Raw genomic sequence first — 22,742 nt, 5'->3', positions numbered from 1 at the left:
TTTGGCTATACATAGTTTGACAGGTGGCAACTGAAATTTAAGGTGCCTCCGTAGTCAGGTGGGCAGGAGCAGCAGTGCATAGCACACGCTTCTTGATTAGACCAGGGTTCGAGCCCGTGACCACCAAATACGGAGGATGCGGAAAGGTCAAGGAATGACCACTGCATATCCCTGGAGCAATATGGCCTTAGTTGCTAATGCTTCTGAAAACCAAATAACAAACAGAAATTTAATCTTGTTAAATGAAGGGTTTTACATTTGGGAAAAAGAAATCCAGTGATGATATAGAGATTAGGGGACTTTGAATTAAAGCTGGTTGAGGATAAGAGTGGTTTAGCAGGTTACAAGTAGATATGAAGTTTGTCTTGCAGTGTAAGCAAGTAGTTAGGAAGGCTGAGAGTGTATTATCAGTGGTCAGTATGATCTTGCTAACAAGGAGATGTTTTTATTCCTCTTTATAAAATTATGGTGAGACCTCACCTGGAATATCATATTCAGGTCTGGAGGCCTCACCTAAAAAAAAAGTACTTCTAAGAGAGGATCCAAAGAGGAGCAACTGTTGTAGTTATTGTAATAGGATTAGGAGCATCAGTGACCAAAGTCATAAAGAAGAAAATAATACAGTATATATCCAGTAATTAGAATTTTCATGACAAAAAAAATGAAGATATGAGGGCAAACGTATACAGATTATAAAAGAATATGGACGTTATAGATAAAATTTCAATAGATATACACCGAGAAATACGACTTTAGTCGTATTGCTCAGTGTATATTGTCTGTAAATTGCATGTTTGCGTGTGTTCTGATGTCAATTTTCTGTTTGCTGAACAAAAAACCCGAGTTTCCAGGAGGGAAAACTATGCTACCCTCACCTGAGACTGACTAACTCAGCCACATTGTGAAAAAGGTCCATAAAAATTTCTCCCATTATCGACAGGGCTTGAACTCAGGTCTTTTCCACCAGATGTGAGGAGGGTGGTGAAGAGCAACTAGATTGATCAGAAGTGCCATGGGTTGCCTCTGAGGAATGTCTTATACGACCTGGGCTGCAGGGCTTAGACTAGAAAAGGAAAGCTTTTGATACTGTTGCACATGGAAGACTACTGTACAAATTGGAGCAGTATGGCATAAAGGCAAATTGCAACAATGGATAAAAGGATGGTTGAGTGGGAGAAGACAGAGTGGTAATCAATGGAAACTGCTCTTCGTGGACTAATGTTATTAATGGAGTCCCTTAGGGTTCGGTGTTGGGCCCATTGTTGCTTTCTATTTTTATCAATGATATTGATGAAGTTATATCACAGTTAATGTCTAAGTTTGCAGACGATATGAAAGTTCACAGGGTTGTTAAGGACACTAATGATAGTATGCTACTGGAACAGGATCTGGAAAAGTTTAGATGGGCTTTGAGGTGGCAACTGAAGTTTAACATTGACAAATGTAAAGTACTGCATATGGGTAGCAGTAACCCCAGAGTAACATACCAACTGGGTGGTACTACTCAAGGTAGTGAAGAATGAAAAGGACCTGGGTAATTGTGCAATCAAAATTGAAGTTTTTTGAGCAGTGCAGGCAGGGTGCAAGAGTAGCTCATGGTGTCTTGTCAATGATATACAGGAATTTGCTAGCAGGGATAAGGAGTTGATTGTCCCCTTGTATAAGGCAATGGTCACACCTTGAGTACTGCAAGGCAACTGACAATGGCCACACCTTGAGTACTGGATACAGGTCTGTAGGCCTCATTTTAGGAAGGATGTAGAGCTGCTGGAATGAATACAAAGAAGGGCAACAAGATTGGTGAGTGAAACAAAGGGTTGTTGTTACCAAGAAAGGCTTAAGTTCTGCAACTTGCAGCATCTGGAGACTAGGCACCTGTGAGGTGATCTGATTGAGATGTATAAGGCCTTGAATGGCTTGAGCAAGCTCAGTGCTTTATGGATTTTTCCTCTTGCAACTCCACCTGTCAACATATACTTTGATTTTAGTAGAACTTGTCACTAATAGCAGCACTTGCTGCATGAAATGTGAGCTTTAAACAGTTTGCTTCCAGACAATGCACGAATGTCACTAAGCCAGAGAATTACCAGTTGAAGGAAAGCATGTGGCAGTAAAGTAAAGAATTTTCTGCAAACAATTCAAAGAAAACCATTTTTGGTAACAGGAAGTTTAAGCTGTATGATTGAGTAGATGATGCACAACACTGTTAGTCGCATGGGGTTGAATTGACCCTGTTTGACTGATTCTGTTTTAATAAAATGGTTTGATGTTTGATTGTTCTGTTGTGTTATTTTCCCAAAAATGTTGGGGTGCAAGAATGGCTAGTTATAGTACTGGTTTAACCTAGGGCAGAACTTGGAGGTAATGCTGGGAATCATTTTCTGGAAGTTTCTTTAGAGAAGTAAATTTTTATACTTCCGAGCAATCAATTCTTGTCAGTCTAGAGCTATGTAGATTAGAGCTGATTGGCATCCTGTAGATTAGGGGTCCCCAAACTACGGTCCGTGGGCCGGATCTGACCTGTGAAAGAATTTTATCCGGCCTGTTGATATTTCAATTAGATTTTTAAAAATTAATGTTTATATTAGATCACAATAAAATTTATGAAAAACACATTTTACAGATTATTTTAGCATTTGTCAGTTGATTAATAGTGTTGATGTTTCTGCGTTGGTGTCAGCTTAGTCTGTTAGATTCTGTTATATTCTGTTATTTCCAATCAAAGCCATTCTTTGAAATATTGTTAAAATAATCCGTTAATCTTGATCCTGTCATTAAATAGCAATAGACGTTAGAGACAGTAAATAGGGATTTCCTAATCCCTTTCCAGCCTGCATACCAGCCCTGATGTCCAGAGTATGGGAGCAAAGGTTGCCCTGGGCTTCCACTACACAAGAAGCCGGATCCATGATAAAACCTTTCACCAGCAGCAATGTCTGATGATTAGTATTTGTAAGATCCTGAACCAGCCTGAACATGAACCCTGATGGTCAGAGTATGGGATCAAAGGTCACCTCTGGCTTCTGCTGCAGAAGAATCCTGCATCCAGAATAAAAACTTGACACTATCTTATTTGGTTAATGGAGTTAATCCCCCTGCTATAAATTAACTACTGGCAGCCTGTATGCACATAAAGTTTCTGGTAGCATCGGCAAGAGGAGGCTGTCGGCACGTATGAATTTAATCTCTTTGTATTACCTTAGAGTTCTTGTTTTCTATTGTAACAGCAATTCAAAACTTAATACTTTAGAATCGTAATTTGCAAATTGTAATACAGTATTGGTAATTGTTATATTGGTAATTTTAACTGTAATATCCTAAAATATTCAAATTTGTAGCCCTTTCTGTTCTCCCTACAGCATGGTCTGATGCTGGGTATCAGTAAGATACCTGAAACGTCACCCTTATTAAACTATATTATAATTAATAATGTAGTTTTATATTATAATAATGTAGTTTATTAGGCAAACAGCCTAATAAACTATATTATTAATTCCACCTGTTATAAGATGCTTACTGCAATATTCACGAGCATTTTTTTTTTTTTATTCCAGTGACCCCCATAAAAACCATGTCGAAGTTGATGTCGAAAAAAAGAAAAGTAGATGATGAGAGTTGCATTTTTAATGAGTAGTGGCCAATTAATTACTTTTTTGCACTGCTCAGTGATACTTGAACATGTCTTATTTGCAATGAGCCTTATCGGTGTTCAAGTAATATAATGTGAAACATCACTACACCCCAAAACATGCTTCAAATTACGATAAATTTCAAGGAGCTTTGTGGCAGAAAAAACTCCAAGAGCTAACCCAAACTTTTCAACGTCAACAACAGAAGATTAGAACTTTTACGCGTCAAAATTTATCTGCAGTTAGAACTAGTTTTTGAGCCTCTCAAATCATTGCCGAAGAAGGATGGAGAATTTGTTTGGCAACTGCAGAAGTATATCCTGAGAAAGTAAAGAATTTTTTGTCTGTAAGTTTACCTTCATCAACTGTAACGAGAAGAATTGAAGATTTAGGAGCCGATGTTCAAAATCAACTCGTAGAAAAGTTTGTAAATTCACACAATTTTTCAATAGCAATTGGTGAGAGTGAAGATACAAGTTATATAGTTCAATTACTAATTTATATCGGTGTAAATCAAAATTTTACAGTAACTGAAGAGCTAGTTGCATTAAAAAGCTTGAAAAATACAACAGCAGGTGAAAATATATTTTTTTGAGTGTGTCAAAAGCAATCGATGGCCTCAAATTGAATTGGGATTTGCTATCAGCGGTTTCGATGGATGGCTGTAAAATATGGTCGGTACTAAAATTGGGTTCATAAATATCTTGAGAGTAAAAATATTTTAAAAAAATCAGCGTGTATACTCTGTATACACAAAAGATATTTTATTTTATGTGAAAACATCTATGGCAGTGATGGTATCTATGGCAGTGATGGTAACAGGTATAAATATCTTCGGTAAAAATATCCCATTTTCTAATTATCATTATAATACTTAACACACATTACTGACAATAATCACAGTTTAATTATATCAAAATCACAGATTAAAATTTGCAAAAAATTGTACAAATTATAATCAAACGTTTAAGTATTATAATTATCTTAATAAACTTAAACAATCTTAATAATAATATTTAAAGGCTAAATCCATTATTTGGGTAACACTTGTCTCTGTGTAGTTTGCGTTGTCGTAGAATGGGTTGATTGTACGGTCGAATTCTGTGATTGGGTGATTATTGTGAAGGCATTTTCTTTCTGATCGTTTTGTGTTGAGGAGGGTGCTTAGCTGAGATACGGCGTTTTCCCCCCCATCCCGCTGTTTTAAAATCGGTAAACAAGTTCGCGATTTAAAAACAGTGTCGAGTGAGGGGATAAACATCCTAGGCATATCAACCTAGGAGGACAGTGGGCGGGGAAAGCAGTATCAAATTTTGCAATTTTTTTAACTATTTAATATTAGAAGTAACCAATTAGGTTACTAGGAGCACAACGTCTTCCAAAATTATACATTATACATTGTGAAAAAAAAAATAACAATGAAATATGAAGGGTTGGGGGATGAGCTACCAAAAAGTTAGTCAAAAACAAAAGGAAGTATCAGAATGAAAAAAAAAAAAAAAATATATATATATATATATATATATTTGAATAAATTTGATTTGATTATTATAAAGTTTTATACAAATTTTCTCTCTTACAAAAGATAATTGAAAAAATCTTATTTTGTTCTCTAGCATTTTTTCTTTCTTTCTTTCTTTCTTTCATGGAACATGTGTTGATAAATTCTAACCTACATACATACATACAAACAATGAAATTGAGGTCAATATGTTTTTGTTGGGATTTTAGCTTGTGCACTAGAGCTATTCTTACTTATACCACAGGTTCCAACAGAAATTGGAACATTTGCAATATCAAACAAGCAAACATTCAAAACTATGGATTATGAAATTTATGCCAAGTTTATAACTTTATTATTCTTAGGCATTTATCATCAGTGATAGATAAGGAGACTTTTGAAGGTGAAAAATTTACCCTTCATAGTTCTTTTATAGATTTAAAATATCCTTAAAGTTTTTGCACTGATTTTTACTTTCATTATAGAGAAGGATATCAACATGCTAGTAAATTTTACAACCAGACAGATTTAGAAGTAGACTGTACAGGACAAGTGTTTTTGGTAACTGGAGCTAATAGTGGAATTGGTAAAGAAGTTTCACTGCAATTAGCCAAAAAAGGTAATTGAAAATAGATACAGTTATTTGTGATGAGTTCAGTGAGTGCTTTTGAATAAGTAATTGTTTACTGTACACAATGTGCCTCATTATCTGAACAACCTCTAAGTTCCTCTTAGTACGAAATTACACTTCATTTATGCCTGTGAGCTCTCTGGAAAACAGTGATGCCTAAATCTAATCATTTTTGAGACAGACTTGCTCAGCAAATCTTGAATATTCAATTAAATCCATGTAGGTTTCAATATGTAACGTAGGGCTGAATTTATGTTAGGAAAGTTTTGTAGGGCCCATGATAACTCCCATGATAACTCTCAACACAGGTTCTGTAACATCAGTTGGGTTATATTTTTGAATTCGGCACATACAAGCAACTGCTTTAGACTGCATTATGTGCTGCAGCATTATACTATTTTTTAAATAAAAAATAGCTTCAAATTGTTGTTTTGCATATCATTATATGAAAAATTTTCTCTAGGAACCATCTCTAGAGGAAGTTCATATGCAGATATTTTGTCCAGGATTCACAATCTCACCTTCATACATTTTACTAACCCCTCTCAGAGCCTTATAAACCTTAATCAGGTCACTTCTGAGGTGCCTGGTTGCCAAGCTCTGTAGCCCACATAATCAGTCTTTCCTTGTATGATCATCCTTTTGCCGTTCTCTCCATGTGAGTTACCCGTCTTTGGATCCTTTCAAGAAGCTGTCTTTTTCAGATGAGGTCACCGTACTCAAATATTCAGATGAGGTCTCAACACGACATATGAACTGCATAATAATTGATTGTGTTGTCTTACCAAGCTCATTAAAATTAAATTACAGTATCCCAATAAAATTGTCATACAGTTACCAAATTGTTATGGTTATTCCAATAATGATAATCATCAGCAGAGGTCATCCGAAGACTCCAACTGGAAGAAAATTTTCTAAATCAACAACTCGTAAAACCAAAGTTCTGAGTTTGATGTACAAATGATATTCTCCTCCTCATAGGCGCCTCCGTAGCCAGGTGGGAAGGAGCAGCAGTGCGTAGCACACGCTTCTTGATTAAACCGGGGTTCGAGCCCGTCACCACCAAATACGGAGGATGCGGAAAGGTTAGGGAATGACTACCGCATATCCCCGGAGCAATATGGCCTTAGTTGCTAATGCTCCTAAAAACCAAATAACTAACTAACTCCTCCTCAAATGGAATCAAGGTAAAAAGCCAACTCAACAACTTACACCAAAACTTCAGTGGCTTTCACCACAAAATCAAATTTAAGGTAGAAACAAAATAAAATGGACAACTCCCATTCCTGGACATCCTCATCTCAAGAAACTCTGACAACTTACAGATGATAGTATAGGAGAAACCCATGGCCACAGGATGCATCCTAAAGTACAAGTCTTCAAATCATTTCTCCACCAAAATAGCTATCATTAGAATCTACATCGACAGAGCCATAAAAGTTTGCAACCAACTGGAATTACTAGGACAGGAAATCTCAACCATTAAAACAATAGCTTTAAAGAACCATCATCTTCCAGCATTAATATGACAGCATCATCCACAAAACTCTAAACTATAGTTCCAGATGCTTCCACAGACGAAAGAAGGCAAACTTAAGACCAAGCTCATTATTCCATATATTCCAGGAATTAGCAGTATCATTGCAATAGCAGCAAAAACCTACAACATATCCACATTCTATGCAGAAACCCAACCTCTGAAACAAAAACTATCCAGGAACCAACATCAGCCATTAACCCTAGAGGTCCTGTGTACCTTATCCAATGCCCGTGCAACTCAACCCACATTGTAGAAACATATAGAAGACTCGACAAAAGTATACGAGAACATAAAAAAGACACTCCACATGGCAGAATCAAAAAGTCCGAAACAGTTGCACATGCCCTTTCCCTAGCAGAGGCACATGGGATTTCTCCAACACCATAGTTCCGAAAATAGATTCATTGTATTCTACAAGAACCTTCAAAGAAGCCTACTTCATAAAATGCTTCAGAAGCTCTGCAATCAACAAGAAGCAAGGCGTTACTTCTGATGCTTAATACAACCTATTCCATGCAGATATCCTGAAGAAGTTCCCAGCAAAAAGATCCTAAACCTTTTAATAGGAAAAGTAACTCCAGGGAGTCTCAGACAAAATTATTATTATCATTATTGTGATAATCATAACAATTTGGCAACTGTAATATTGTAATTTAATTTACTTTAATTTTAATGGGTTTTGCAGTACAACACAATAAGTTTTTATATAGTTCATTTATCCATCTATCAGATCACATTTAATAATCTATAATAGGTTAGAAAGTTTAGAAAGAGCCATAGATACACTCAAGTCGGTCCTCATCCCCCCCCCCCAAGTAATTCTTCTAAGTAATCAGGGTATAGAGTGTTTATATTACGTTGGGTATACTGAAGTCAATATCATGTTCATATTACTTTATTAATATTACTTTTGAATAAATTGTTCAAATTGTTTTTAGTAATTTACTTTGGTAAATTGCATCTCTTCTCAGTAAATGATATATGGCCCTCTCTGCATAGCTTGTTCTATTGTGTGTACTGTGACCATTGCATTCCTTAATGCTGTTGAATTCTGCCAGCTGCTAAAAATAAGATTAAGCTAGATAGTTCTTATGCTTTACAAAAGATTTATTGATGTGAAACATCCTTGGGACACTTACAAAACTTCAACTGAGTAAATCCGAGTTAATCACAAAAAATGCATCATGGAAGAAGTGATTGCATCATCTGCGGCCTCTGCCAGAGGCACTTCCCACCACTAGTCTGTGCTGAGCACTTGATGCAGGAGTAGTACGATTAGAGCACATGGTGCATTTGTCGTGACGGGTATAATATCTCGAGTTCTAGTGAACTGATTTACAAAATTGAAATGTCATTCGTTTGAATTTTGTTGAACTGCATTAGAAAAACACAATAAAACAAATAATTTTTGAAAATAAAATTTGAGTGTTCAGTGATGCCGAAGTCAAGTGCAGAGCATTCTCGAGAGTATCAAGCAAGAATGAAAGGGACAAGACCTAAGAAACCTAAGAAAATAAAGATGAAGGTAAAGACTAAGGTCTCCTAATAGTGATATACAGGTTATAATTTATTTTATTCATTTCATTTTGCTGCCGTACTCAATTCAAGGTGTAGCGCTGTTAAAGAAAGATTTGCCTAAAATACCCATGATCACGAGTGATGATTTCAACATTAACTTCAGATTGGAAAAAACTAAACTGCTAATTACTTTCCCGCAAGAAATGTTTGATCTAACTCTAAACACTAATTCCTCAATTTCATCTACAAGATTGGGTACCTCAGTTGACACTGTTTTTCAGAGACATTCAACTATAATAAATCCATTTTATCTTGTCTTCCAGCTGAAATTATGGAATTTTGTGAATAATCATCTCATTTATAAAAATATAAATTATAAAAACGATGAAAACTTATGATTAAATTATATAATCATTATGTACATATGATGGTATTATAAAAACTTGGAAAAGGTGTGTATGTGCTGAGCGTGCATGGTTTTATGTGAAACATCCTTCGTGTTTCTTTTAGCTATTTTGATTTGTATATATTTATTACGAAATGGAAGGGCTCACATCTGGTGAGTATGGGCTTGGCACATCCAGGGTCCTGAGCTGGATGTTATGATTTTTCTCTTCTTGGTGATTCCTTTCTACTCTCTCTCTCTCTCACCCCCCCTCCCCAAGGGTAACTCAGAAATTTTTTTTTGGCTGGTGCAACGTAAGCCTTGCACCATATGGCTAATAATAAATTTCAATAATTTCAGCTGGAAGAAAGATACAATGGATTTATGATAGCTGAATGTCTCTGGAAAACAGCATCGATTGAGGTACCCAATCTTGTAGTTGAAATTGAGGGATTAGTGTTTAGAGTTAGATCAAATGTTTCTTGCAGGAAAGTGATTAATGGTTTAGTTTCTTCCAATCTGAAGTTAATGTTGAAATCGCTGCTCATGATTAATGATTATATAATTATGATTAAAACTAATGAAAATTTAACTTATTATATATGTATGTACATATATAATCATTTGTTTTCCAGGACATTTTAGCTATCACAAATCCATTACAAAATTTATAATGGCTTTGTGATAGCTAAAATGATTACGAAATAAAACACTGAGCTGTTTTATTTTGTAATCAATATATACAAATCAAAATACCTAAAAGAAATGCTAAGGATGTTTCACATAAAACAATCTACAGCACTTGCTGAGTATGCATATCTTTTTTTTTTTTTTTTTTCCTCATTGTGGGGGCATAAGAGTTTAGTTTTCATGGCTTCATTTTTCAGGTGGAACTGTTCATATGGTGTGTAGAAATAGGGAAAAGGCTAAGGAAGCAAAAGAAGATATTATTAATGCTACTGGTAATCAGGTTGGTGGATTTAAATTACTGTTAGCTGTTTCTAATTTTAAGTTATTTCTTACTTGCTAGAAAATTTTTTGTACATTCTGTTACTTATTATTATTTTATTTTTTTCAATTAGATCTGTTGGTTAAATCACTTTTATAATAATTATTTAGAAGCATCACAGTTCCATATTTTTTCTTATTATGCACACCATATTTTGACTATTAATTGCAAAGGTAAAAAAATGGTCTATTTACTATTGTAAAATGGGCCATTTTTTTCAAATTATAGCTATAATAAATTCCATAAAGAATCTGTATTGATCTACAAAATGGGATGCATGCTTACATTGTAATTTTTTCATGTAGAGATTTGGTTTTAGGTGATTTCAAGTTATGTAGGCAAGTGGAACAGATGAGTATATGCATGTGTTGTCATAGTGGACTTAAATTTTCCAGAGATAGACTGGGACTTGACGAGTTGCTTATATGTCAACAATATATTTCTTGATTAGTTGATTTACTATTAGGGTAATAATTTTCTTGACCTCATTTTTGTTAACTATTTAACTGATATTGAGAATATGATGCCAACTCTCAGAGAATCCATTTGACTCCTCCTCTGACTATTGTAACATATTTTTTCTCTCTTTCTTTTAAAAAAAAATAATAAAAACTATGCTAAAATCAAAATTTTTGAAAAATTCTGAAAATTTCTGTTTATTATCATTAACAAATTGACAATCAAGTATTGCTAGTCTATATTGAAAAATAGAAATGTGAAATAATAGCATTGTTCTCTGTAATGTGGGACTATTTCATCGTCAATATCTTTCAGTAAGGTGCCAACAGAATGCAGTGTAAAATTTCAGAAAATATACACAAGGTGTGATCAGAAATTCCTATAGGCTTCTCCTGGAATTGCTAATAGTTCCTGTGTCATGTCCAGAAAACTTTCCTCAGTCATTAAAAATCTGTGACCTTTGAAGAGAGATTTAAGCTTGGGGAAATAAAAAATAATAATAAAAATCACATGGAACTAAATCCAATGAGTATGGTCGATGGGGGGCACAGTGTTGGAGTGCTTTGTAGAACTGTTCTACGTCCAAACAGTTTTACATCCAATGTAGAACTATTTGTAGTATTCTGGTTCACTATTTAATCACTTGGAATAAATCCATAATGAACAATGCCCTGAGGAATTTTATTGTTGCTTAAACACAGAGCGTACAGATAAAGCAGAAATATATGAGCTTTCGGCTATATGGTAGCCTTCGTCAGAATTAAAATACATGAATGGCAGTTGGAATGAAGATGTGCACATCTTCATTCCAACTGCCATTCATGTATTTTAATTCTGACGAAGGCTACCATATAGCCGAAAGCTCATATATTTCTGCTTTATCTGTACGCTCTGTGTTTAAGCCACAATAAAATTCCTCAATGAATCCAGAGCGCGTAGGCCTGTTTCGTTATGAACAATGCCCTGTGAGTTAGCAAATGTGATAAGCATGATCTTTACTTTTGAACGAGATTGTCTTGCTTTTTTTTGGGTCTTGGAGAAGACAGAGCCTTCCATTGAGAAGACTGGGCCTTTGTTTCTGGATCATAGCCATACACTTTGCCACCAGTAATGATGGAAGAAACAAAATGTTGGTCAGCAGATGCTTGTTGACAAAGATCCTTGCATGCAAGAACTCAACTCTTTGTGCTCTCAGATCATCAGCAAGGGTATGAGGCACAAACTTGGCTGAGGCACATCGAATTCTCAAACCTTGTTTTAAAATTGATTGCCATATCCCATAAGAAATAATAATAATAATAATAAACAGGGACTTTGCAGATGGTGAAACACTAATTACTCTTGATCAGATCACGAACATGAGTGATTGAAACATTTGTTTTTTTGAAGTGGAATAGTGTCCAGAGCAAGAATCGTCTTCAGTGAACATGCAGCCCTATTCACCGAAGATGATCTGTTCACAGAAACTTAAACTTAAGTTTCAAATGACACAGAGTTTGAGTTTCTATTGCATTTTTCCTTAGTTTAGAATCAGCTAGTTAAATTGTATTTGATACATATTTGCTGCTTAATAAAATCACTCATTTTAAAAATGCAGTGAAACACATAAGCCATCTATTCAACAAGGTCTAATTAAGACCACCTGCAGATAAGCAGGTGATGCATGCATTTACTGTGTCTAGATGAGGTACCAAACATGTAAGTTGCAGCTCACTGTAATGCTCCATTTCAAGATAAAAAGTCAGTCCCCAAACTTATCTTTTCTTATAGATTCAAGTTAAGGAAAGATAATTGTGAACTGGTCAAAACCTAATGAACTATAACAGAAAAACACAATCACCTCTGTGTGTTAATTAATGCAGATTTATTGTATAATAGGTTTTTAATAGGATTGGATTTTCTTTGGTCAAAAGCTAAAGAATTATAATAGAAAAATGCTATCCATCTGTGTATTAATAGTTTTATTGTATAACAGGTATGATAGGATTGAAATTGACACCTTCAGAAATAAAAGTATAAATGGTTGGCCATAAATACTCTGAGTGCATCATATTTCATTAGCTCTTCATTACATAGAATTAGCATTAGTAGAGGCATATGATGCAAGAAAGCAAGCTTATACATCATCAGCCAAAAAAAAAAAAAAAAAAAAAAGAAGAAACCTTCCCATGTCACTATCAACTTCCACAATAACAGATGGAAGTTTGTTCCACCAATCAACCACCTGCTGGCTAAAGGCAAATTTCTGCACATCTATTCTACAACTGTCTTTCCTCGATTTGAATTTATGCCCCCTCAGGTGCATAATCTGAGCAAGAGGAAGAATCCCATCAGCATTGAGCTTGCTTGAACCATTCAAGGCTTTATACACCTCAATCAGATCACCTTGCAGGTGTTCTGATATCATACTGATCATCATAGATTTCATGCTGTAATGTAAATATTCACATATTTAAAAAATGACATTGAAATTTATATTAATATAATTCTGCAGTGCAAACAAGAGGATGAAGAGACCAATCTCGAGCTAACTGTGGAAGTGAAATGAAACAAATGCATTGGTTAGTATTGTTGGAAGTTATATTTCTGGTGTCTGTAGAAGGCTGTCTTGATTCTACAGGGTTTAACACTCCACTAAAATCAATTGGTCACTTCTCGGGGCTGCTTTCTGTTACCATGAGTTGTTCGTAGCTATTTTTTGAGTTTGGTACCTATTGTGTGGTAGTGAAATGTTAATTTTGATATTAATATTAAAATTTATTATATTTTGAAAGCTGGTGAAGTATTTTCAAGGATTAAATATTGCGATCTAAAAGGTAAGCTATGCATTTTTGAACTGCCAAACTCATTATCTTTAATTTTTGAACTTAAAACTAATTGTATAGGTCTAATATAAGGAAATAGACAAAACAAAGCAAATTTTGCTCATTATTATAACCTGACATAATGCAGAAAATAGATAAAATCTAATAAATATCCATTGTATAACTTCAAATAATGCTTCAATAGTTAATCAATATGTTATATATGTATACTTACATACATACATACATACACCCTAGGGGGGGTTGATGCAGATCAACCCCCCCTAGGGGAATGAGAAAACTGTCATTATATTGGATGTTATATCGATCGCTCATAAAATCGGCAACAAAACAAGTAAAATTGGCGCCTCCGTAGCCAGGTGGGCAGGAGCAGCAATGCGTAACACATGCTTCTTGATTAGACCAGGGTTTGAGCCTATGATCCACCAAATATGGAGGAGGCGGAAAGGTCAGGGAATGGCCACCGCATATCCCCAGAGCAATATGGCTTTAGTTGCTAATGCTCCTAAAAACCAAATAACAACAAGTAAAATTTAAGGTAATTCTACTAATACAATATAGTATAATCTTATTTTTAACATGTACTACAGTATTAAACAAGAAAATTTTGATTGTAAATTTTGCATTGCTTTGTAGAGTGCAAAAAGAGCAAAGTTTCCGGCATCCCCATCCCCCCATACTTCTCCTTCAACCCTTGCACGGTACTAAGTACTATAGGTTTTGATACCTTTTGTGTTTGGGGGTTTTCATAAAAAAAAAAAAAAAAAAGTTACAATTAAATTGTAAATTTCACTACATAGGTCTATCAGCATCTAATAAAAGAATTGTTTCATACTTTAAAATCTGTCAAAAGATGCTGTTTCAATGGTAGAGCATGATAGCAGATATTTCACTTTTGCAGTTAGGCTGTGTTTGAAAAAATCAACGTACAAGTTCTAATCCTTGATTGGCATCTTTCACTGAAATTTCTTGTTCAACCACAGTAGGTTCTGCCTCTTCACTATAAATTTCAGAAGATTTCATTACAATGAGTTTCTCTTCTTTTGTGCATATACTGAAACATTCAATGCCCCCATCCACTTCTGCGTAATCTTTGAAGCTTAAGCTTTCCTATAAGTTTAGGTGATGATGCACGCGCTCAAATATTTCTTCCCTATTATTGGACTATTCTTCACAATTAATAAAAGAAGAAGCATGCATAAATTCACACATTGCATCATTCAAGTTGGTATATCTAGCCTCTTTGATGCAATTGGTGATCACTTTTTCATTAACTTCATCCCATGCTGAAACCTAAATACGCCTGCAGGATGTCAATTTGGCATTGAATTTTTCTTTCAAGACAGCACAATTTTGCTTAATAGCATTCTTCAGTAGTTTTTCTTAAAACACTGGTTTACACCTTGATCAAGTGGCTGAAGAACTGATGTCATATTTAGTGGTAGGTACTTAACAGTGATTGCATGTTGTTTACTTGACAATGAGGGGTTGAGTTATCCACAAACAGCAAAATTTTTTTATTCTTCTCACTCATCCTGTGAGCCGGGTCTCTGATCCATTCTTCATAGATTTGTAATGTCATCCATGCCTTTTGGTTTACTCGATACATAGTGGGTAATGCTTTCACACCTTTAAAGTATCAGGGCTTCTTTGCTTTCCCAATGATTAAAAGAGGAAGCTTCTCTGTGCCAGACATGTTTGCTGCTAGCAGAATGGTAATCTATTGTTTGGCCTTTTTTTTCCAGCACTGCTTTCTCACCTTTAAATGTAAGTGCTTTATCTGGTAGCAATTTAAAGAACAGTCCAATTTCATCAGCATTGAAGATGTCATTGTGGTCGCATGTCAGCAAAACATTTAAAACTATTTTCCTTCCATTCCCTTGTAGCTTCAATATCCACGGCTGCACTTTCACCACACACTTTTTTGAATGACAGGCCAATGACGAGTCTTAAATTTCCAGAACCGTCCATCTGAACTTTTAAATTCTTTAATATCCATTCAATGCACCTTTTTAATCTTTTAAAAGCCTTGGCTTTTAAAAGATTACCATTTATGGGAACGTTTTTTGCATAAATCATCATTAGCAATTTAAAAAGTACCTTTTCAAATCCGGATACTTCCCCTTTTGTGCTCGAATCCTACCCGGTGCAGCAGATTTCTCCAGACTTTCTATCTTTTCCAATCTTTCAGAATAGTGAACAGAGTACTCTTAGAAATGCCAAATGTTTGGTGATGTCAGTCTTAGAATGCACACCATTATCTACAGCTTTAAAAATCCAAATTTTATATGCAAAGCTATTGGTTGGCAAAGCCAACCAATAGCTTTGCATATAAAATTTGGATTTTTAAAGCTTAACAAATGATTTTGTTAAGGGAAATCTTAACAAAATGATTTCTCACGGTCAGACTGCAAGCTTGTTAATTACTTCAATATATTTGAGGCATTCTCTCATTATTAAACAAGAATAATGTAATAAAAAAATAAATTCAGATTAAGAGAGAAATTTATGGTCGTTATAGAGAAATCATTTTATATTTATTGATTATAAAATAGCATTAGGTTAATGAGAGATTGGCAGAGACCAATTTCTTATTAACCACATTGGATGTTAGAGGGTCACTATAAAGAGCTTTGACTGTACTATGTATAGTGTTTAAATAAATAAATATTAAATAAATAATTGTGTAAACATTGTCATACATTTTTAGTGTAGGCCTGCTCAAAAAAAAAATTAGAATGAAAGAAATATTAGAGAGTTTAAATAAAAAAACAGCTATGATACTCAATGAGTTCTGCATTTGTACTTTGATAATATTAATGTAAAATTTTAGGGAAATGATATTCTGTAAGTGATGCTACATATTAGCATTAGTTGAGGCATATGATGCAAGAAAGCAAGCTTATGCAGCATCAGCCAAAAAAAAAAAAAAAAAAACCTTCCCATTTCACCTATCCTGTCACTTCAAATGTTTATCTAGTTCAGCCTTAAATTTATTTAAGCTATCAACTTGCTAACAACAGGTGGAAGTCTGTTCCAGCAATCAACTACCTGCTGTCTAAAGGCAAACTTCTGCACATCTAGTCTACAACTGTCTTTCCTCAGTTTGAATCTATGCCCCCCCAGGTTCTTAATCTGAGCAAACGGAAGTATCCCATTAGCATTGAGCCTGCTCAAACCATTCACGGCCATATACACCTTGCAGGTGCCTAGTCTCCAGAAGCTGCAACTTGCAGAACTTAAGCCTTTTTTCATAAGTGCACCCCATTGTTCCACTCACCAATCTTGTTGCCATTATCTATAATTGTTCTAGTAACTCTACATCCTTCCTAAAATGATGCCTCCAGACCTGTACGCAGTACTCGAGGTGTGGCCTGACCATTGCCTTATACAAAGGGATAATCACCTCCTTGTCTCTGCCAGCAAAATTCCTATACATCATTGATAAAACTCCATGACCTGCTCTGGCAGTCCATCTGCACTGCTCAGAGAACTTCATATCTGACTGCACAATTACCCCTGAGGTCTTTTTCATTCTCCACCTCCCTGAGTGTAGTACCACACAGTTGGTACGTTTCTCTTGAGTTACTGCTACCCGTATGCAGTACTTTGCATTTGTCAATGTTAAACTTCAGTTGCTACTTCTCAGCCCACCTTCCACGTAGAGCCGTGTCCATTTTATTTAAAAGTAGTGCATCATTCAAAATTCTCATGTGGTGCTCCACAACTTGTTATACCTCTGACTAAGATCATTATGCTTTCTTATAGCAGTCAAAAATCTGTTAGCTACCAAACAAGAACAATGAGTCCTCAGCCTACAGAAATTGATTTCTAAAACTATATAGTTTTTGCTATATTAATGTAGGAAATTACTTGTTTGCGGAAACTTGATGAAAAATTACATTATTACTACAGTTTAAAGCATTTCTAATAGTAAAAAAAGTTTCATTTAGTTCACCTTTTATTATCATAGGATTTCCCAATATTTAATTTTATTAAATTGATGGTACATTAAATAATACTTTTTATGGTGTGCCTTTTGTTATTGGCCACACTCATAACAGTTAACTTTTTCCATATTTCTTTTGTAGAAAATTCATGTTCACATACTTGATATGTCTGAGCCCCGACATGTTTATGGATTTGCAAGATATTTTGCAAAGACTGAAGAAACTCTAAATGTTTTGGTAAGTTTACATATATTTTTTTATTTTATTTCTAAGTAGTGTCTGTCCTCTCTTTCTTTCTTTTTTTTTTTTTTTTTATAAATTTAAATTTTCATTTTGTTGGATATCATTTTATGGAGTGCTGTTTTCAGCTTTTTTCTTTTCTTTTTTTTTTAAAACAGTCATCAAGGCAGGGGGGGGGGGGCATTTTTTTTCTGTAACTGAATCTTAAATTATTTGCTTATTATAAAAAAAATTTAACCCAATAAAATAAACATGGAAAATTAAAATAATTTGTAATTGACCTGAGTGGATATGAACTTAATGCAATGAGATAGATGTGTAAAAACTATCTGTTATTTTTCCTTTAGTTAGCTGACAGCAGAGCCATGCCGAGGGTTAGGCGAACAAGGCTCTTGCCTCATATGAAAAGCTGAAAGGGGCACCAAAAGAAAGATTAAATAATTGCTAAGGTTGCCATCATTAACAGTAGGGCACAATTTTTCATTCTTGTCTCAGGTGCTAAAATGGCTCGGCACTGTCCTGGCTGACAGTATAATACCAAACAGTGGTGTTTTTCCAATCATTTTTGGACTCCAGAAGCAATTTATATGTTCTGGAGATATTATAAAAATTTCACTGTATACCATACTGGGAACAGAATTATTGTGACATTAAAGAACTATTGTTGTACATGGCACATTACAATACAAGGCCCAGGTTTCCAGATTGGTTTGACAATCTAGAGATTTGGTGTCAGCCTGACTGTTATTAGCAACCTTTTTTTTTTTTTTGCAGTTCCTTTGCAGAAGTTAGACAGCAATATAGACAATATTTTGAGACACAAGGAGTAATAACCAAGTAAGCCCAACACATAATAGTATTATACAAACGTATATTGGGCTTACTTGGGAAATAATATTATGTTGGGAAAGAAAATAAATGTCAGTGATAAAAGAAGTAATGCAATAAAGAAGCAATCTTCTACTAGGACAGGAATGCAGTTTATACGGCAGTCACAGTATGGATTTGTTAAGGGGTGATCTTGTCTGACTAATCTGATTGGATGCTTTGACACCGTAACAAAAGAACTGTATGCAAAAAGTTATTTTAACATCATATACTTCATTTGGTTTTTGCTAAGGTTTAGTCTTGAATTAGTTAAAAAATAGTTTTTAGCAAACATAAGGTAAAGATTAAATTTTAATAGTTTTAAATAATTGTACATTAATTATTTAGTTTAATAATTAAAATTAAATAAGCTAACATTAAGTAAATGAGTAACTGAAATTAGGTCTGACGTAGCCCAGTGGTCAGGAGCGAGAGTGCATAGCACACATTCCTTGAGTGGACCGGGATTCAAGCCCGTGACTACTAAATACGATAAATATTTGTATTGACAATTTATTGTAAACTCTACTGATTTGGTTGTCGTGCCGGAGTATAAACAGTAAATTTATTATTATTACTTACATTCTTGTAATGCTGTCCTTATGACACTATCAGCCTCACATACCAAGATAGTGGTTTACAATTTATTATATTTATATGTTCTGTACTGCACTCTTAAACTAAGAATGTTTTAAATTACAGAACATATGAATTATAAACCATCCTCATGGTATGTGAGGCTGATGGTGTCATAAGGACAGCATTACAAAAGTGTAGCCTTAGCAAATAAGAAATGTGTAATTAAATGAACAACTTTATGTAAATCAAGTCACCACAATTTAGCAGTTCTGCTGTCTTTACAGTTACTAAAGAAGTGGTGCTATGAAACATCTGAGAATATTCAGTAATTCTTTAAGAAATTAAAGACAGATTATTCCATTCAGGTTTAAGTGCTCATTATTTCACCAATTTCCTGTGCAATGTGCTGCTAAGAGAATATTTAAAGTCCTAATGACATTACTCATTTGAGTTGTGAACTGTAACCTTGTTAAGTGCCTGCATTGTAGTAGTTATGCTGTTCTCTTGTAACCATTCAGTTAAATGCACATAGCATTTGTACATGGTTTAATAATGTCTTTCTTTACATTAACAGATTTAATAATATTCAGTTGGATAGTCATCCAACTGTTAGCAGTTATTCCCAGCCACAGTGTGTCTTTCTAAAGAAGAGGGGGGAAAAAAAACCCTCTGTGACAAATTTTTTGACTGAAGTGCTAATAATATGCATATTATACATAATGACAATGTTGCCAGTTAGTGCTGAGACTCAGTTGACATTTACTGGCTGTCGGAATTTTGAATAGCAGCATTTTGACATGGTCTTTTGATTTTTGTCATCTGAATTAAACCCGTAATACAAGACCAAGTCAAAAAGCATTTCACTGTTACATTCCTTTTTTTTTTTTTTTTTCTCATTATTTATATTCCTTAACAATGCCTGCAACCTGTAGGCATTGTTACCCTTTTTAGCAATTATGATTTCCCTTCCATGATGTTTTTGTGTCCTCTTTGTTTTTCATGTTTTTATCTGTTTTCCAATTTTCAGGTAATACTATTGTATTTTAAACTCAAGTAAATTTATAAAAAGGCCTCGTGCTATGAGAGCTATTTTGCTACAAAATCCATCAATCTCATATTGTGGAGGCATTTGAGTATAAGTTCTTTGGTATTGTACAGTAGACAATACCAAAAATTCAGAATAGCGGCACCTTCAGGGATTCAAGGTGCTGTTATTTTGATTTTTTCATTATCTAGAAAGTTTTATTTTTAATATATTTAATGCAGAAATAATGAGGCTAAATAAGAAATAGTGAGATTAAGAATGCAGTTTTATTAACTGCACATAAAAAAACAAACATGTTAATGATCCAAAGTTATATATTCTGCCATTAATACACTCCTACTTACTCCCCGTTCTATTTTCTTTATTGTATCAAGTTTAGTCTGCCCGGTAACAAAATGGTATTGTCACCGTCCTCCCCACACCTGGTGGAAATGGCCCTGGTTCACCTGAAAGGTTCTATACAAAATTTTCATATTAGAATATGTCATATTTTGAAATCTAAGGTCGACATTTAGAATTATAAGAAGATATTATGAAGGGTGTCACGATTTAATGCCGTTTTGATCTGAGTAGCTGTGCACTAAAGTTGCACTGGACGTTATGTGTCTGCAAAAAAGACCTGCAACCTGTAGGCATTGTCATTATGGAGCCTTTCCAGTTCAATCCCTGGTTGATTGTGTTTGCTGGAAAAAAGCAACCAAGGCTGTCCAGGTTTTTTAAGTTGCTTTGGAGAGGAGGTCTTGTATCAGCATACCTCGAGGCTTCTTGATGAGAATGAAACAGACCGTCGATCCTGGGAATCCTAATCTTCCTGTTAGCAGTTTGACTAATGTGAACATGTTTCTTGTGTTAATTGTCTGTTTCCAGGGAGGAATACTGAGATATGAAAGTAGGATAGCTCTAGAGATAGTAAATGGGTGATTAGAGATCCTGTTCAGCCTGCTGAGAAAAGCTTTCAGGTTGCTCGGTGGGGCAGAAGACCAAATATGTGAAGCATACAGTGGGATGAGAAGTATACATTTCGGTATATATTTTTTTTTTACAAGGTCTGGTTTCTAATGCCAATTAATTTTTGTTTAGTAGCCCAGCCGCATATGTTTTTGCTTTGATTTAATCAGAGTGCTCAGAGAATGTTAGTCCTTGATCTCATTTTAGGCCAAGGTCTGCATGCGATTTAACCTTTCATACTTCGCATCCGCTTACCAGTATAGAGATATTGTTCATGCTCTTTTTCTTTGTAATTGTCATCTGGGCAGATTTTCTTGGGTTTAAATGTAGTCCTATGCAGTCCAGGTAATACTCCAGTTCATTTATTGTGTTATTAGCTTTTTGATTTGTTTGTTGTTTTTTATTTTTAGATGTGATGAAGAATTTCAGGTCATCAGCATATGTTATGAAGTTATCTTTATGGGATATAAAAAAGGGTTTGAAAGCTGCAGCAAATAATATTGAGGAGAGAACCCCCTCCTCAAGGCATTCCCTGTGAAATGGAGTAATGAGCAATAAAATCGTCATGAGAGATTGAGTCATCTTTTCTTCGGTTTGTTACATAAAATCTTCAGGAGATTGCCTTGTATTTTGAAATAGCAAGGTAGAATTTGTTCTAGAGCTGTTATGGAGATATTGTAAAAATCTGCAGAGCTGTTCCTTATTGTTAAGAGCTTTCTGCATCCAGAAAGGGGTCTCTTGAGGAGATTTGTGACAGTTGTTCTTCCAGTTAAAATGGAGTGCAGGTGCAGCGGATGATGCCAAAAGCAGTTTTGGGTGAGGGCTGAGAGGAAGGGTCTTCTCAAAAATCTTCAGGAGGGTACAGCTTATGGCTACGGGTCTGTAGCCTTTGGAATTTTAGTTTCCTTTATTTTGGGAATGGGCCTGACTGTGTAGCTGTTCCATAAACAGGAGAGAGTACCTTTTTGAAGGATTTCATTGAAGGTATGCTGCAAGACCTAAATAATGCAAGGGCTACTGATTTTTGCCACGAACAGAGGGAAGTTATCAGGGCCAGTATTCTCCCCAGGGCCTACGAATGGGTGAATCGTCTGGTGAATTTAACTGACCGCCTGGCTAAAATTTAAGCGATTCTTGCAGTACCATATGGTATTGCTCACTGATATTGATCAATATTGATTCGAACATACTATGCGATCAAGGTCAATGTGATAGGAGCATATAATGTTAAATTATGCAATTAATTTTTGCTCTGAATCGCATGTCACATTTATAAATAACAGAAAATTTTATAATATTTCAAAGTATTACACTTCCCTACTTTATAATGCCACTTGGCTGTCAAAATTTTCTGGGGAGAACACTGAGGACAAACAGTTGCTTTATTAGAAGTTCATTTATGGCTTTCATGAGGTTTTCTTTGGTAACTGTGACGATTGTTAAAGGTGTCTTTCTTAATAAGTTTGAGATGGATTCTTTTTTTTTTCTGTGATTCAATAAAGGAGGTCAGTTATTTTCTCCCTGTTTTCTTTGGTTGCTAATCGGTTGGGTATAGGAGGTTGTCCAAATGACTTGGACCATTCACTAAAGACCTTGGCACTCATGAGACCCTTTTT

At 34.9% G+C, this 22,742-nt stretch overlaps 1 protein-coding gene across 1 annotated transcript in view; it reads left to right on the top strand.

Moving 5' to 3' along the window:
• The window catches only part of LOC150080829 (dehydrogenase/reductase SDR family member 12-like), a 135,868-nt gene that overhangs the window by 11,477 nt on the left and 101,649 nt on the right, over positions 1 to 22,742 (top strand). Inside the window, exons 2-4 of the mRNA XM_090380836.1 lie at positions 5,616 to 5,749; positions 10,092 to 10,174; positions 17,589 to 17,684. Of these exons, the coding sequence (XP_090236962.1) occupies positions 5,616 to 5,749; positions 10,092 to 10,174; positions 17,589 to 17,684 (313 nt within the window). The remainder of the gene's footprint in view (positions 1 to 5,615; positions 5,750 to 10,091; positions 10,175 to 17,588; positions 17,685 to 22,742) is intronic.

The sequence above is a fragment of the Mastigoproctus giganteus genome, chromosome 9 (assembly GCF_048544385.1).
Source record: "Mastigoproctus giganteus isolate SK-2022 chromosome 9, ASM4854438v1, whole genome shotgun sequence".
Taxonomy (NCBI): Eukaryota; Metazoa; Arthropoda; class Arachnida; order Uropygi; family Thelyphonidae; genus Mastigoproctus; species Mastigoproctus giganteus.
The sequence above is the reverse complement of the archived record's forward strand: the minus strand, read 5'-3'. Positions and strand labels throughout refer to the sequence as shown.